Below are 17,299 nucleotides of genomic sequence, written 5' to 3' on the forward strand. Positions count from 1 at the left end.
ATTCACAGTGAGCATGTGATGCTGCCTTGTATGAGAAAGTCACTTCAATTAGCTGGGCATGGTGGCACGTGCCTGTAATCCCAGCTACTCAGGAGGCTGAGGCAGGAGAATTGCCTGAACCCAGGAGGCGGAGGTTGCGGTGAGCCGAGATCGTGCCATTGCACTCCAGCCTGGGTAACAAGAGTGAAACTCCATCTCAAAAAAAAAAAAAAAAAAAAAAAAAGAGAAAGTCACTTCAGCTGGGAAAGTAGAGATTACATACGGCACTGTAGCCTCTTTACAAAGGGAGAAGCGGCATGTTCAACTCATATTTCTCAGTTGCCGAAATTTTACCAGTGTTATTTAGCAAGTCTCACCTAGTAACTACCCCATGCCCATGTTGACACCTTCCCTTGGCAAACCAGAAGATCACCAAGGAGCCCGGTGTCTGAGATTAGTGATGCTAGAATGTAATGTTTGGGAAATATAAAGCATCCCCCACAAGCTTTGGCCCAGGCCTTTCCCACTAGGTGGAAAAGCCTTTTTTTTCTTTTCTTTTTTTTTTTTTTTTTTTTGAGGCGGAGTCTTGCTCTCTTGCCAGGCTGGAGTGCACTGGCGCAATCTCTGCTCATTGCAACCTCCGTGTCCCGGGTTCAAGCAGTTCTTCTGCCTCAGCCTCCTGAGTAGCTGGGACTACAGATGCATGCCACCACGCCCAGCTAATTTTTGTATTTTTAGTAGAGATGGGGTTTTACCATGTTGGCCAGGATGGTCTCTATCTCTTGACCTCGTGATCCTCCCGCCTCAGCCTCTCAAAGTGCTGGGATTACAGGTGTGAGCTACTGTGCCCGGCTGGGAAAGACTTCTTTTTTTTTTTTTTTTTTTTTTTGAGGCGGATTTTCACTCTTGTTATCCAGGCTGGAGTGCAATGGCGCGATCTCGGCTCACCGCAACCTCCGCCTCCTGGGTTCAGGCAATTCTCCTGCCTCAGCCTCCTGAGTAGCTGGGATTACAGGCACGCGCCACCACGCCCAGCTAATTTTTTGTATTTTTAGTAGAGACGGGGTTTCACCATGCTGACCAGGATGGTCTCGATCTCTTGACCTCGTGATCCACCCGCCTCGGCCTCCCAAAGTGCTGGGATTACAGGCTTGAGCCACCGCGCCCGGCAAGACTTCTTAAAGTAGAAGAGAACTGGGCAAGGAAGAGCAGATAGGTAGGACTTGGTTTTTTTAGGGCTCCTTGTGCTGGTTACCATGGGAAATATCTTACATGCCTGCAGTCCTCACCAATTGCAACTAAGTGGTATCAGTTCCCTTCCCCAGGAGGAATGTTAAGCTCTTTGTTCTTTTTATCCTGATACATTCTGAAGCCTGCAGACCACCATTCATTGATCCTCTGCAGTCCACTTTAAATACCAGGGCATGCAACTAGACTCTGTCCCAGAGTTTCGAGTGGCCTCCAAAAGCATTTCTGGATATCCTATAGGAGGTGTTTGTTTATTGATAGAAGGTTCTCAGACCCCAGATGACTTTGGAAACAATTGGGTCCAGGAAAGAGACATCCTTCCTCTTTCCGTCCATCCCTGGTGCCCCCTTGAAGCCATCCAGTGGCGATGAGAGATACCAGCAATGGCACTAGGCGTGAGAAGGTCTCCGGTGATTCTAGGAAGGAAAGGCATCAGGAAGCCATCCCCATCCCAGCCTGTGCTTGGTTTCATCACTCCCCATATCTCCTTAAAGCACCGAAATCCCACCATCCCACCTGCTAAAACCAAATCTCCATACCTGAACTTCTTCTGTTCTTAAATCTTGCTGTACCTCTACAAGGTACATGTGACCTTTCTTAGGGGAGCAGGATTTCATGGTGTAATAGTTTTGTGCATCTGACTAGTACAGGGGGCCATTTATTTGGTAGGGAGGAGGTGAGAGTGAGCACAGAACAGTCCTCATACACCTGTCGCGCTGTGCAGATACATGATAGGGGCAAATGCTGCCCGGGAGCATATGTTTCCTCCCTGCATGAATGTCCTGTTTCTCCCTTAATACTAGAAATGTGAGCTCTTCTCTTAGTCAGTGAAATGTTGACTGAGGATGACAGCAGCAGTGCCTCCTAAACTAGAGGAAAGGGAACCAACCACCTTCTGAGTCTATGTAACTTAGAAGTGAGTGGATAAGGCCCGGTGCAGTGGCTCATGCCTGTAATCCCAGCACTTTGGAAGGCCAAGGCAGGTGGATCACCTGAGGTCAGGAGTTTGAGACCAGCCTGGCCAAGATGATGAAACCCCATCTCTACTAAAACTATGAAAATTAGCTGAGCGTGGTGGCAGGCACCTGTAATTTAGCTACTACTCGGGAGGCTGAGGCAAGGGAATCACTTGAACCCAGGAGGTGGGGGTTGTAGTGAACGGAGATCGTGCCATTGCACTCCAGCCTGGGTGACAAGAGCAAAACTTTGTCTCAAAAAAAAAAAAAAAAAAAAAAGAAGTGAGCAGATGACTACTTTTACCAATTTCTTTCCCCCTTCTGCCTCTTTCTTCCCCAAGCCACCACAATATCAACTCTTCAGGTGCTCTCTTTACTTGTGTGCATGGTAGGGTATGACTTTCACATACACAAATAGAAGAGTCACTTTAGAGAGACCCACTAAATTATAATAATTGTATAGCACAATAAAAATCCCACCCCAAGACCCTGGACCGTGGAGAGAGACCCCTTGCAGAAAGACAACCTTTATGTCCAACGGAAGGCCTAGAGTTTTTGACACTAATATCTGTATGTTTCTGTCCCTGCAGCCTTAGGAAAATCCAAAGGTATGGTATCCTCTGGTAGCTGTGAGGCCATGCTTAGTCTCTGAAACTGAGCCACCCGTGCATTGTAGTGAGCTCCACCAGAGGGTGAATGTGCCGTGTCTGGTTGCTTGGCCGACTTCTTCGAAGCTGTGTGCCCATCATTAAAATAGAATCAGACCCTGGAGGGACCATAGGCACAGGCAGCCCCTTCCCTGCTGTGTAGGCAAGCCGGAGTGGCCTGCAGAGATGTGACTTGGCCAGGGTCCCAGCAGTGGTGGAGCTGGGGCTAGACTCCCAGTTACATAGAGAAAGATGCATATTTAAATGTCTTCTGCTGTCAGTTTCATGTTACCCTCTTCTCTGCCCCTCCCACCTCATCTTGCACTTGGGAGGTGTGAGAGCCCCTGCCCCCCAGTTAGGGCCACTGTACTGCTGTGAGGAAGGCTTGCAGTTGACACCCAGGGAGCTTGCCGGGCCATCATCCTCAGCCAGCGGGCTTTGGCAGGGGGTTGAAGCACAGCTTGTGGCCGCCAGCGCTGCCGACTGTGCCCTGCTCCTTGCCTCAGTGACAGGGCCGCTCGTGTCAGGCCTGGGCTGCCCAGGGCTGGGTCTCGGCCGCTGGGAGGAGTCAGGGCGCTGGGAGCACAGCCCCCATGCATCGCTTCCCGGGGCCTCCTGGGTGCTAAAGCTGCGCTGCTCTTCTCCCAACGCGGACCCGCTTGAATGTTTCCGCTTGATGGGGGAGGGAGCCTGTCACCTGTCATCTGTCACGCGTGGGTAAGCGGTGTCTTTGTGTCCCTCGCCAGCATGGGCGTGAGGGTCATGGACACATCTTGGGTGGCTCGAAGAGGCTCCTCGGCCGGTCGGAAAGCGTCCTGCGCCCCGCCCTCCATGCAGCCTCCCGCCCCGCCCGCCGAGCTGGCTGCGCCCCTGCCTTCGCCGCTGCCGGAGCAGCCCCTGGACAGTCCCGCGGCCCCCGCGCTCTCTCCATCCGGCCTGGGCCTCCAGCCCGGGCCGGAGCGCACCAGGTAAGCGCGGGCCACTGCCGTCCGGGCGGGCTGGTGTGCGGTGCAGGGGGTGCCTGGGTTTGCGGCAATGGAGACCTCGTGGATTTTGTCATTTCCCACGCCCCCGCCCCCGCCCCCGTTTCTAAGCATTCACGTTTGGCTTCTGCATTGCGCTGGCACCCAGTAAGTCATCCATAGCTGCCTGGATGATCACACAAAGCCCAGGCTTCCCCACCAAATCATCGCAAGCAAGCAGAAGGTGGCAGCTTGCGAAGGCGGAGTGAGGAGTCTTAGGGTCTCCAACTCTGTTTTCCCCTTCCTCTTTGTCGTTACAGTGGCCCCCCATATCCGTGGGGGATTCGTTCCAGCACCCCCAGCGGATGCCTGAAACAGTGGATAGTACCCACCCCTACATATACTGTATTTTTTTTTCTCATACACGCATACTATGATAAAGTTTAATTTACAAATTAGACACAGTAAGACATGAGCAATAACTAGTAATAAAATAGAAGAATTATAACCATATGCTGTAATACAATTATGTGAATGTGGCGCCTTTCAAAAAGCATTTTTTTTTTTTTGAGACGGAGTAGTCTTGCTCTGTTGCCCAGACTGGAGTGCAGTGGCGCCATCTGGACTCACTGCAAGCTCCGCCTCCCGGGTTCAAGCGATTCTACTGCCTCAGCCTCCCAAGTAGCTGGGATTACAGTGCCACCACACCAGGCTAATTTTTGTATTTTTAGTAGAGATGGGGTTTCACTATGTTGGCCAGGCTGGTCTCAAACTCCTGACCTTAAGTGATTCACCTGCCTCAGCCTCCCAAAGTGCTGGGATTACAGGTGTGAGCCACTGTGCCCAGCCACAAAACACTTTATTCAACTGTCAGCACACGGTTGAATAGCCCACTAATTTTGGACCACAGCTGATCACAGGTAACTGGAACTGCTGAAGGTAAAACCACGGATAAGGGGGCTACTGTATCCTGTTTCGAAGTTTATAATTTCTGTGTTTCTCCTTCTGCTCCTGTTGATAGTCATAGCAGCCTTTTTCTTTTCTTTTCTTTTCTTTTTTTTGCACTAAATTGGGTGCAAGTCACGGAAGGAATGGAGGTGGCAGTCCTACTGGGCCTGGTGACCTTTGCAGCTTGCCACATAGTTGAATTTCCATTATTTTAGAAGAGGGAAAAAGACAGGAATTTATTCCATGGTGAGCTTGGTGAACATTAACTGAGAACTTTCTCTTTTTAAAGATAAAAACATGATTGCTGCCCTTAAAAAGTTAATGTTCCTCAAACAGCAATTTTGCACACCAGAAAAGCAACATGAAATCAGGCGCCCCTGTGTCTTCTCTTAGAGAACATGGCATTCAATTGTGGCCACTGCCAGAAGTTTTGGAGACTTTGGGAAGCTGAATCATCTAACCCAAATCTTTCTCCAGACACACACGCATACACATAGACACACATCCTCATACACCACACCAACACACCCACACCAACCCCTTACATGAGAGGCTTCCAAGCTTTTTTATTTTGTTTAACGAGTAAAAAGTATTTTCACGGCCAGGCTCGGTGGCTCACACCTGTAATCCAAGCACTTTTGGAGACCGCAGCAGGCGGATCACCTGAGGTCAAGGAGTTCAAGATCAGCCTGGCCAGCATGGTGAAACTCTATCTCTACTAAAAATACACAAATTAGCTGGGTAGCACACGTCTGTAGTCCCAGCTACTCAGGAGACTGAAGCAGGAGAATTGCCTGAATCTGAAAGGCAGAGGTTGCAGTGAGCTGAGATTGTGCCACTGCACTCCAGCCTGGGCGACAGAGTGAGACTCTGTGTCAAAAAAAAAAAAAAGTACTTTCACTGTGAAAAGGGACAGGGGGATAGTCTTAGAGCATAGGAGGGGGCACCTGACCCTCGGTATGCTGGCATTGTTGTTGATGTCCAACTCAGGATGCTTGGTCCTGGCTGTGCACTTGCGAGGCCACAGACGGACTTGGGAGGTGTAGAAGCGGGCACAGTGAGTTCAGTGGAGAAGCAGACCCTGAGAGTCGGGAGCCAGGTGAGGCCGAGGACACACAGACAGGAGATGGGCTGGGACCATTTCCTTTTTGGACATTCATGGGCTTCATCCTAGTTTCTCATCTTATAAAGGAAACTCAGTGCCATATGGTATTTGGCATCTAAATGATATTCCTAAAAAATACTCCTTGAAGATGGATTCCCCCAGGCTCTGAAGGCATTCCAGGAACATTCTGGATGGGTGGCTTTGCAGAATCACTTGTGGGCAGGGATTGGCACCCGCTGGTTTAGACTATTTTAAAGGTCACTCACGTTGCTCTCTGGCCAAATGTCCTTCTCCTTTGCCTGGGCTGACTGGTTTTGTAACTTTTCTTAGAACGTTCATATTCTTTTTTGTTTTACATCACTTTTTTTTTCCTCTCACCACATGGATTTCTCCCAGCACAAACAGGTGTTCCATTGTTTTTGTTTATGTTGTTGTTTCTGTTTCCTGGAGATTTGCAGCCCACATGGTGTTCCCTCCAGTGGCGGGATTCCTGTTCCAGCTCCCCCACCCCTGAGGATGGCAGGCCCCTCCTTCCCTCTGACTGATTCCCACCCTCCTAGTCCCGACCCCAGGCCCTGCCTTCAGCTCTTTCCCTGGCTCTATCCAGCCAGGCTCTGCCTCCATATCCTGCCCAACTGCTTAGCATGAATACTAACCCCAAAATTCTGCTTCCTGCTTCTTGGCACCAAGCTCATGGGCTGAGTCACGCATCTTCAGAGCTAACTTGTCCTCAAACCTGCCTTAAGCATGCCTTGTTCATGTAGTGTCCCTAATAGCCACCCTACACCCCACCTCTCCACACTGGGCCAGCTGCACCTATGCTGGGGACCCTGTTTCTGTGCTGGAGAAAGTGTGTTGGAGCCAGGCGCCGTGGCTCATGCCTGTAATCCCAACACATTGGGAGGCCGAGGTAGGTGAATCATGAGGTCAGGAGACTGAGACCATCCTAGCCAACATGGTGAAACCCCATTTCTACTAAAAATACAAAAACTAGCCGGGTGCAGTGGCATGCACATGTAATCCCAGCTACTCAGGAGGCTGATGCAGGAGAATCGCTTGAAGCTGGAAGATGGAGATTGCAATGAGCGGAGATCACGCTACTGCACTCCAGCCTGGCGACCGAGCGAGACAGAAGGAAGAACTCATTTCTGGCTTCCTTGGATAGATGTGTGTCCAAAGCAAGGCAGAAGAGTCTACCCACCCACAAGAAGGAATTTTTTTGGTTTGCTGGTTATGACATTTCTTTTGCTTGGTTGATTGGCCTTCCTCTTGATAGTGGCAGAGAGGGAGGGAAGGGTAGGTAGATATTTGGCACTGATGCCTGGATACCTGGTAACCTTGAGCCTGACAATGAATCAAAGACAACTCCTTGTCCAGCCTAAGCGAGGCAAGGATTTTCTGTTTCTGTGTTCGTTTTTCATTAACAGAATAGAGACAGGAATAATTGCCCTTTTGGTGCCTCTGAATAAAATGGTCTTTGCCCCTTGGGGAATAGGTATTGTGTGTAAGACTCATCCCAAAATGGAGAGAATGTGCCTCCACATTAAATGTGGTCTTTCCTTTTTCCTTTGCATGAGGAAAGCAGCCTGTACTTTGACACTGTCGGCCTCTCTGGCCCAGCTCCCTGCTCCCAGTCTTTCTCACCTCAGCGGACAAGAGTGCTGTGTTTCTGTCGACATTTTCTCCAAATTAACACTTGGAGTTTCTAGTTGGGAAAGAAATAGGCTGTGCCTGCCTTTTTTCTTCTTCTTCTTTCTCTCTTTCTTTCTCTCTCTCTTTCCCCTCCCCTCCTCTTCCTTCCCCTTCTTTCTCTTTTCTTCTCTTTTCTTTCTTTTGAGACAGGATCTCACTCCATTGCCCAGGCTGGAGTGCAGTGCTGCTATCTCAGCTCACTGCAACCTCCATCTCCTGGGTTCAAGGGATTCTCCTGCCTCAGCCTCCTGAGTAGCTGGGATTACAGGCATGTGCCACCACACCCATCTGATTTTTGTATTGTTAGTGGAGACAGGGTTTCACCAGGTTGGCCAGGCTGGTTGGTCTCAAACTCTTGACCTCAGGTGACCCGCCCTCCTCTCCCTCCCAGAGTGCTGGGATTACAGGCATGAGCCATTGCACCCAGCCCAGGCTGTGCCTGCTTTTGTGGGATAGAAACAGCCATTGCAGAGGATTTTGGTTCCCAGACTCTTCGTGCCCCACATAGGGGCATCAGAATCCAGGTAGGTTCTAGCAGGGATGACAGATAGCTCCCAGCTCTGGGGCATCTCCCTGATTCATTAGAGGTCATCTGGAGTATTTTCTTGTAGAGGAATGAGAATGCTGTGGGAGAAGAATGGAGATTAATTAGTAATATCTACCATCAGCGTGTCGGGATGGCAAATCCCTGGTCTGTGGTGTGGAGTCAGGTGTCTTCTAATATGTGCTTCATTCTTAGGCTGAGGAATGGCCTTGCAGTCACGACGAATCCCCTTCAGGACCTGGTGACCTAGGGTGTCCTGTTGTCAATTCGAGAGGCCAGAGGCTCTGCCACTGACCTTCACCTCTCTCTAAGCCTGGGACTGGTACTCAAACTGGCCCACAGTTAAGGGCATGGCCTGGGTCTCTGTCCACCTTCACCTCTGCTGGAATGGGTGTTGAGTTTGAGGATGAGTCCTAGAATTCCTCTTGCTCAGGGGTGCGCTGAAGGCTCAGGGCAAACAGCTGGAGAGCTGGGCCACAAGCTTGGCGGCAGGAGTGCGTGTCATCAACACTGATCGGGCACAGTGGCCCTAAGGCTGTAGTAGGAAAAACACTTTGGTGTTCCAGTTTGAGAATATTCTAGAATTCCCGGGTTGATGATGGGATACAGTGGAGGTGTTCAGGCCCCTGTCTTCACATTGCTCACGGTCTCCTTGAGAAAAGGAGGGCAGAGGCATGAGAAGGGCGTTGGCAGTGAATGCCAGGTGCCACAGAGATGGGGATGGAACCCAGGCCGTCGGAGCTCCAGGAAGGACAGTCACCTCATGGAGCATCTGCAAGGCTTTAGGAACAGACCAAGACAGACCAGAGCTGGGACAGACTTGCACGGGGCCCGGAAGGACACACAGGGTGGCCATCAGCGAGGCTGGAGCCGCAGCTCACTGAGTTCGGGGCCTCTCTTTTGTCTCGTGTGCCTGTGTTTCAGCGCATCAAAAAGCAAGGAACTTTCTCCAGGGTCTACACAGAAAGGAAGTCCAGGCTCCAGCCAAGGGACACAACCAGGGCCTCAGCCGGGTGCCAGCCCCAGCCCCAGCCAGCTGCCCGCAGACCAGAGTCCTCACACCCTCCGGAAAGGTATGGCCCTGCTTCCCTTCTCCTTGGTCTCAGGCCGGAGGTGGCGTTTACACTCCCAGAAGACTTGTTTTCCTCAATTCACTTAGATATTGAGAAACCGTGTGGTTTAGTGAAAAATTCCTATCTGGTCATTCGAGCTTTGGAAGTTAAAAGGGATCATTTCTGTATGATTCCTCAGTTTTACTCATTTGACAGGTGGGCTCGTTAGGGACATAGAGAAGACAGTCCTTCCCATACACCAAATGATTCCACCAGGGCAAAAATTATTGTCCACAATGACATGTGTTTTCCAGATCTACCTCTGTCATTTGAAAAGCTGTATAGGGTCATCTACAGGAGCCTCCTTCCCCCCAAGCCAGCCTTGTACAGCTGCCTACCCCTGGATCATGCGTACAGGGTGACAAAGGGACTCAGGATAGCTTCTGTAATACCTGAGTCTCAGTCAGACACCTTGGCTCTGGGAGACCAAGGCAGGTGGATCACGAGGTCAGGAAATCGAGACCATCCTGGCCAACATGGTAAAACCCTGTCTCCACTAAAAATAAAAAAATTAGCTGGGCACAATGGCTTGCCCCTGTAGTCCCAGCTACTTGGGAGACTGAGGCAGGAAAAACACTTGAACCCAAGAGGTGGAGATTGCAGTGAGCTGAGATCTCGCCAGCCTGGTGACAGAGTGAGACTCTGGAGACACTGTCTCAAAACAAAACCAAAACCAAAAACTGAGTCTCAATGCTGAATACTTCTGCTTTGGAAGGCCTCAGAATAGCTACACCGCCCAGTTATTACCGTCTCTTCAGATAATCACTCCCAAAAGCTAAAGGTATGCTCCGTGGTGACATTTCATAAGTGAGGCACTGTACTGAGTGTACTTATCTGAACCTTTTTGGTTTGTTCTTACCTGTGTCATCTCTTCGCAGTTTTCACTTGTCTAAAATAATACATCATTGCACGTGTTCCAAATTCAGGCCACTCGCATGTCTACTAGCAGCTTTAACTTTGGGATTCGTGGAATAGGGCTGGATTTAGCTCATCCACAAGTGCCTTCATGACAGGCCCTTTTCCAGCCCTCTCAGCTCCGATGGTCAGTGGCAGTTTCATTCTCTTCCTCTGCCCTCAACAAGCCCGTGGATCTTATTTGATCCCCACTCATTCCTTCTGCATTCTGTACAAATTTACTAACCCCTGCTATGCTTTCCAGAAAGGAAGGCAACGATAATGCAAAGGTGTTGACACTGTGCTGGGAGACACTCAGGGTACTGTGAGGACACCTGGGGGCATGATTTCCAGACCCAGGAGTTAGGACGGGTGACCCAGAAGAAATGACATCATGAAGGTTGAATCGGAGTTGGGCCAAAGTGGTAGGGGCGAGATTTCAGCATTTCAGAGCATTTCTCCAGCACCAATGCTTTCTACTTGATCTAGATGCCATATTCTTGGGCACATCTTCATTTTGAAGAGCACTTTAACTGGCCAGGCGCAGTGGCTCACACCTATAATCCTAGCACTTTGGGAGGCTGCGGCGGGTAGATTGCCTGAGCTCAGGAGTTCAAGACCAGCCTGGAAAACATGTCTACTAAAATATAAAAAATCAGCTGGGCATGGTGGCGGGTGCCTATAATCCCAGCTGCTCAGGAGGCTGAGGCACGAGCATTGCTTGAACCCGGGAGGCAGAGGTTGCAGTGAGCCAAGATTGTGCCACTGCATTCCAACCTGGGCAGCAAAGTGAAACTCTGTCAAAAAAAAAAAAAAAAAAAAAAGGGCCAGGCACAGTGGCTCCCACTTGTAATCCCAGCACTTTGGGAGGCCGAGTTAGGCAGATCACCTGAGGAGTGACAAGACCAGCCTGACCAACATGGAGAAACACCGTCTCTACTAAAAAAGAAAATACAAAATTAGTCAGGGGTGGTGGCGCATGCCCGTAAGCCCAGATACTCAGGAGGCTGAGGCAGGAGAATCACTTGAAACCGGGAGGTGGAGGTTGCGATGAGCTGAGATGGCACCATTGCACCCCAGCCTGGGCAACAAGAGCAGAACTCCCATCTCAAAAACGAAAGAAATTAAAAAGAAAAAAAAGAGTCCTTTAACTTACCCCGCAGCACTGCAATACAGGGGTGGTGGCTAGGTCATTACCTTGCCCAGTGGGAGGGCCAGGGCTCCTGTAGCAGCCAACCAGCCTCCGAATGCCAGTGACAGGTTGACCCTTTCAGTTTTTGCAGCACATTGGACCTAGGCAGGCAATATGGCCTAGAGTGACTCAGGTCCTTTTCCCAAGTGACCTTCAATGGCCCGAACCCATCTTTTGAAAAGTATAAATTTCTTCTCTACTCCCCATCATGCCCACAGATGGCATACTTAGCTAGTCTTTTTTTTTTTTTTTTTTTTTTTTTATCACCTCAGTCTTTTGACAACGTGCCTACAATTTCACATCCTATTCCTATCACCACCGGAAGTGGTAAATGTCATCACAGACATGGTGATGCATCCTCCTCTCCCAGCTCCTTCAGGAGAAGGCATGCACAAGTACTGATACCTAGGGTCTCCACCTGCTTCTCATCCAGGGGTACCCCTCCATCTGTCACCCATGACCACATGGCTGTCATGAGCTACAATAGCAGCTGCTGGAAACACTTCCCCCTTACTCAGGAAGTAGGGTTGAAAAGTGAAATTGGAAAGTTAAGTGGTTTTATTATGTTGTGATTAGGCAGTACTTGATATGCATGATCTCATTTAATTATTGCACTGCTGCGGAGAAAATCTTATTCCTCTGATTGCATAGAAGATGTTTGAATAAGTTGACTCAGGGAATAGAGCAGGTAAGTGGCAGGATAGAAATTTAAGCCCAAGGTGGTAGGATTCTGAAGGGCATGTCCTTTTTTCTCTTTTTCTTTTTTTTTTTTTTTTTTGAGATGAAGTCTCGCTCTGTTTCCTAGGCTGCAGTTCGATAGTGCAATCTTGGCTCACTGCAACCTCCACCTCCTGGGTTCAAGCGATTCTCCTGCCTCAGCCTCCCGAGTAGCTGGGATTACAGGTGCCTGCCACTCCACTGGGCTAATTTTTTTGTATTTTTAGTAGAGCTGGGGTTTCACCATCTTAGCCAGGCTGGTCTCGATCTCCTGACCTCGTGATCCACCCACCTCAGCCTCCCACAGTGCTGGGATTATAGGCGTGAGTCACCAAGCCCAGCCAAGGCATGTTCTTCTGTCCACACTGCAGACTGACCACACCGGGAGAATACATGCGCTGTCCTCCTAACAGACTTTGTTTCCCGGAGGGAGTGGGGGTGGGGTGGGGTGAAAGAAGAGTTTCTGACGCCTCCCTGAGGACTTACAAGATCATTTCTTTTAGAATCAGACCCCCACACAGCCAGTCGTCACTTAAGTCTAAGTGATCACTCTCTCAAGATATTTTCTGCCCATCAAGCCTCTCCTGGATGTTTGGATTTGTTGTTTTTATCAATTCATTTTCAGTTAAAGGTATAATGAATTTGTCATCCTGTAGGGTGATTGGGTAAAGGGAAATGAAGGTAAGGCAAAGGAGGTCAGGGCAATGAAGTGCTTTGAAAAACGCAGTTGATCGGCCGGGCGCAGTGGCTCACACCTGTAATCCAAGCTCTTTGGAGGCCAAGGCGGGCGGATCACCTGAGATCGGGAGTTCAAGACCAGCCTGACCAACATGGTGAAACCCCGTCTTTAAAAAAAAGAAAAAAAAGAAAAAGCCAGTTGATGTATATACATGCTTAGACCGGAGGGTACCATTCTCCAGAGATAAATGAATGAGAGGAAAGCCTCAGCAGCAAGGATGCTGGATTGAGGCACAGAATATATAAAGTGGTAGAGGAACAGGGGTTCTGTGGCCGAAGGATTTGATCACATGTCACTGTTAGGGGAGCCAGAAACCACTGGGCAGGTTCAGCCAAAAGTCAGTTTTCCATCCCGAGGATCTGCTCCCGGGTCAGGGCTCCTCTGTCCATTACAGCAAATGGAATTAGAGTCATCCTCTGCTGGACCCCGCCCCACTGACTCACTCTTGCTCAGAGTGGAGCAGTGATACCTCTCACCACTGGGAAAGCAGCCCACTCCTGTGGATGGGAAATTTGTTCTCTAGTTTGGCTCGGTGTACGTGTGTAGATCAGGGCAGAAATCCAGAAAAGAGGTTAGTTAACAGATGGGAAGATAGGAAAACTTGCAGTTCTGGGTTAATTTTTAAACACTGTACTGGAGCCGGGTGCGGTGGCTCACACCTGTGATCCCAACACTGTGGGAGGCCGAGGCGGGTGGATCACCTGAGCTGAGGAGTTCGAGACCAGCCTGCCCAACATGGACAAACCCCAACTCTACTAAAAACATAAAATTAGCTGGTTGCAGTAGCACATGCCTGTAATCCCAGCTACTTGGGAGGCTGAGGCAGGAGAATCGCTTGAACCCCAGGAGGTGGAGGTTGCGGTGAGCTGAGATCATGCCGTTGCACTCCAGCCTGGGCAACAAGAGCAAAACTCCATCTAAAAAAAAAAAAAAAAAAAAAAAAAAAGGAGAGAAAGAAAATTGTATTGGCTGCTCTCAGTGTGGGCAAGAGGCTGGGGGGCAGGGCAGGGAGGTGTGTGTGGGTGGGTGCTAGGGGTAGGAGACAGGGACAGCTTTGGACTCTGAAGTGTGTGTGAACAGGCCCCACAACGTCTTTATTTAACAACTTTGTGTTTGTTGTTGTGTTTTCTCTTTCAGTTTCAAAGAAGCTGGCACCAATTCCACCCAAGGTCCCCTTTGGCCAGCCAGGGGCTGTGGCAGACCAGTCTGCTGGCCAGCCGTCCCCAGTCAGCCTATCCCCTACCCCGCCAAGCACCCCGTCACCCTATGGACTGAGCTATCCTCAGGGGTACTCCTTGGCCTCGGGCCAGCTCTCTCCAGCTGCTGCTCCTCCCCTGGCCGCTCCTTCTGTCTTTACAAGCACTTTGACCAAATCTCGGCCCACTCCTAAGCCCCGACAGAGACCTACTCTGCCTCCTCCTCAGCCTCCCACAGTAAACCTCTCAGCCTCTAGTCCACAGTCCACGGAGCCCCCCATGCTAGATGGCATGCCCCCTGGGGAAAGCATGTCTACAGGTAAGCAAGCCACAGGCTCCTTCACCTTTACTTTATGAACCTTAGTGAAATGTGCCTAGGGGAGGGGTGTTAATGTCACTGCCAGGGAACAAATTCCTTTGTGCTTTCAGGTGACTGGGCTGGCACCAGGGGTAGCTCATAAGATCTCCTCAGAAGCCCACCAATGCTGGCCGGGTGCGGTGGCTCATGCCTGTAGTCCCAGCACTTTGAGAGGCCGAGGTGGGTGGATCACCTGAGGTCCTGAGTTTGAGACCAGCCTGACCATCCTGGAGAAACCCAATCTTTACTAAAAACACACAAAACTAGCCAGGCGTGGTGGCACATGCCTGTAATCCCAGCTACTTGGAAGCCTGAGGCTGGAGAATCACCTGAACTTGGAAGGCGAAGGGTGCAGTGAGCCGAGATGGCACCATTGCACTCCAGCCTGGGCAACAAGAGCAAAACCTCATCGAAAAAAAAAAAAAAAAAAAAAAACCCACTGATGGAAAGCAACTATGGAATCCAGGTGTCCCACACAGGGGCTTCTTACAGGATCTCTCTTGGTCTAAGCCTCCCAGCCTGGGGTTCTGTTTTTGCTGTTAATAGTGGGGTTGAAGATACTGAGTCATTTGGAGTGGGGCCTTAGGAGAGGCTGGAAGCTGGTTATGATCACAAAACAGCATCAAAACTCAGGTATTCCCTAGATAGAGCCTAAGCAACTGACAGGCATAAATGCTTCTCTGGAGAACAAACTTAAGAACCAAAGGTGTTTTTCTCTATTAGTAAAATAAGCCTTCCTAGAAAAATATACTTCTAGGTAGATTGTTAGAGAGGGGTGAATTTCAGAAAAGATGCGTGTCTCCTTTTCCCCTTCCCCAGACTCCTCTCCCTGGCCAATTCCTTGAGGAACTGATTAGACAAACCCATGACTTAATTTAGTTTTGATTTAAATTTAGAAACAAAGATGGAGCTCTCTTCTCCCAGAAAACAAAAAATGTGTAAGCACGAAATCACACACACATACCACATTCAGCCAAAACCATTCACTGGCTAGAAGAAACATCCCCCCCACACTTCAACCACATAAGATTATAAAGTCAGGGGCATATTTTCGGTGGCTGCTAAAGTCATTTGAGCATTTTCCTTGTTCACGGAGACAGGCACAGGGTTGAGCCGTGTCTTGCGCTCGAGCCAACCCACTTTATTGCATGATGGTGAGCTGGAGCATATGTGTGTTTAGTGTTGTTCCGAGTAGCAGAAGGTGAGGCAGCTTGGGTTGGAACACACACACGTACCATACATCACACACCCCACACACACCCACTCACCCATTTCAAAGAACAATGCTGTCTTAGGGTACCCGCTGGGACTTTTCATGGATATTGCGTTTTCCCTCCACATTCTTCTCCAAAAGAGTGATTTATTTCTTCCTTGATTAGATGGAAGCGGTGACCCCATGGGGTTCAGCTCCGTACTGCCTTAGAAAAGGCTAGTCCAATTTGCAAGTGTTTGTGCTGGGTCAATTTTAAACATTACGGGGAAGAGCCATCTGGTGATTCAGCTTCTTTATTTTTGGATGTGATTAATGTTGAATGTACAGCTGCTGTCATCTACCCTGAGGCTTATTAAAAATTAGGCAAATTTCTCCCTGGAAAATGACAGCGAGCACCGCTCCTATCTGGGTGGGTCTTGGTGGCAAGGCATTATCTCCTGAAGGAGCCCATGATGATGGGAGGGGACAGGTTTGCTGCCCCGCTCCCCCGGAAGGTCACACCTGCAGAGGAGCTGAAGGTCACTAGAGCCAGTTCTCCAGGGCTGCTCCTCCCAATATGTCCCACCTTCCAGCCACCTCAGGGAAGGGACACAGGTGGTATCAATACATAAGCAATAGAATAAGCAGAAGACGGGCCGGACGGTGGCTCACGCCTGTAATCCCAGCACTTTGGGAGACTGAAGTGGGCGGATCACGAGGTCAGGAGATTGAGACCAGCCTGGCTAACACGGTGAAACCCCGTCTCCACTAAAAATACCAAAAAAAAAAAAAAAAAAAAAATTAGCTGGGTGTGGTGGCAGGCACCTGTGGTCCCAGCTACTTGGGAGGCTGAGGCAGGAGAATTGTTTGAACCCAGGAGGTGGAGGTTGCAGTGAGCCAAGATCGTGCCATTGCACTCCAGCCTGGGCAACAGAGTGAGACTCCATCTCAAAAAAAAAAAAAAAAAAAAAAAGAGCAAAAGATACCACTTGTGAAACAGAAGGAGCGGAGAAATTGGGGAACAAAAAAGTAGGCAACAGAGGCCTGGGAGGGCAGTGCCCCCGAAGTGCTGTGAGAAGTGGAGTGGTTCCTGTTCCATCTGACAGGTTTAAGAATTCCTGCCCTGGCCGGGCGCGGTGGCTCAAGCTTGTAATCCCAGCACTTTGGGAGGCCGAGGTGGGCGGATCACAAGTTCAAAAGATGGAGACCATGCTGGCCAACATGGTGAAACCCCATCTCTACGAAATATACAAAAATTAGCTGGGCGTGGTGGGACGTGCCTGCAGTCCCAACTACTCAGGAGGCTGAGGCAGGAGAATTGCTTGAACCTGGGAGGCAGGGGTTGTAGTGAGCCAAGATCGAGCCACTGCACTCCAGCCTGGGCAACAGAGCAAGACTCCGTCTCAAAAACAACAAAAACAAAAACACTTCTGACCTGACCTTCAGGATTCATCATGTCCTGCACCCTGTGCAGACCCTGTTTTAATGTTCTTCTGGCAGCAGACTGTTGTTTTGTCTTGTACATTCAGGTCTCTGAGCCAGTGTAGAATCCATCACGGTTTGGTGTGGCCCGCCTGGGACTGTGATATTGGCACTTATTTTATTTTATTTTTTGTGACGTTCATGTTTTGTCATGTTGATTCCTTTCTCCGAATCCTATCGTTGTGTTCTTGCAGCTGTGTGACATGAGTGACGCAGTTTTGGATACGTGTGAGGGGGATTTTCAGGGTAAGCTGGCCCCGGCCGCGCCCCTCCACCCCGCTAGCTAGCCAGGCCAGCTGCCCGCTCCTCCCCTCTGCTCCTCCTCTCTGCATGTGG

General features: G+C 49.8%; 1 protein-coding gene across 6 annotated transcripts in view; it reads left to right on the forward strand.

Annotated features, from left to right (window-relative positions):
* Positions 1 to 17,299, forward strand: part of ARHGAP44 (Rho GTPase activating protein 44) — a 203,691-nt gene that overhangs the window by 181,398 nt on the left and 4,994 nt on the right. For 2 of the 6 annotated variants that reach the window (XM_010339870.2, XM_039475737.1), the window contains 4 exons: positions 3,577 to 3,798; positions 9,006 to 9,154; positions 13,873 to 14,250; positions 17,158 to 17,209. In XM_010339870.2, the coding sequence (XP_010338172.1) occupies positions 3,577 to 3,798; positions 9,006 to 9,154; positions 13,873 to 14,250; positions 17,158 to 17,165 (757 nt within the window). In that variant the 3' untranslated portion in view covers positions 17,166 to 17,209. Of the gene's footprint in view, positions 1 to 2,773; positions 2,792 to 3,576; positions 3,799 to 9,005; positions 9,155 to 13,872; positions 14,251 to 17,157; positions 17,210 to 17,299 lie in introns of all 6 variants that reach the window. The other 4 variants (XM_010339869.3, XM_003929255.4, XM_003929256.4 and 1 more) reach the window with 4 other exon arrangements.

This window comes from Saimiri boliviensis, chromosome 17 (genome assembly GCF_048565385.1).
Source record: "Saimiri boliviensis isolate mSaiBol1 chromosome 17, mSaiBol1.pri, whole genome shotgun sequence".
Taxonomy (NCBI): domain Eukaryota; kingdom Metazoa; phylum Chordata; class Mammalia; order Primates; family Cebidae; genus Saimiri; species Saimiri boliviensis.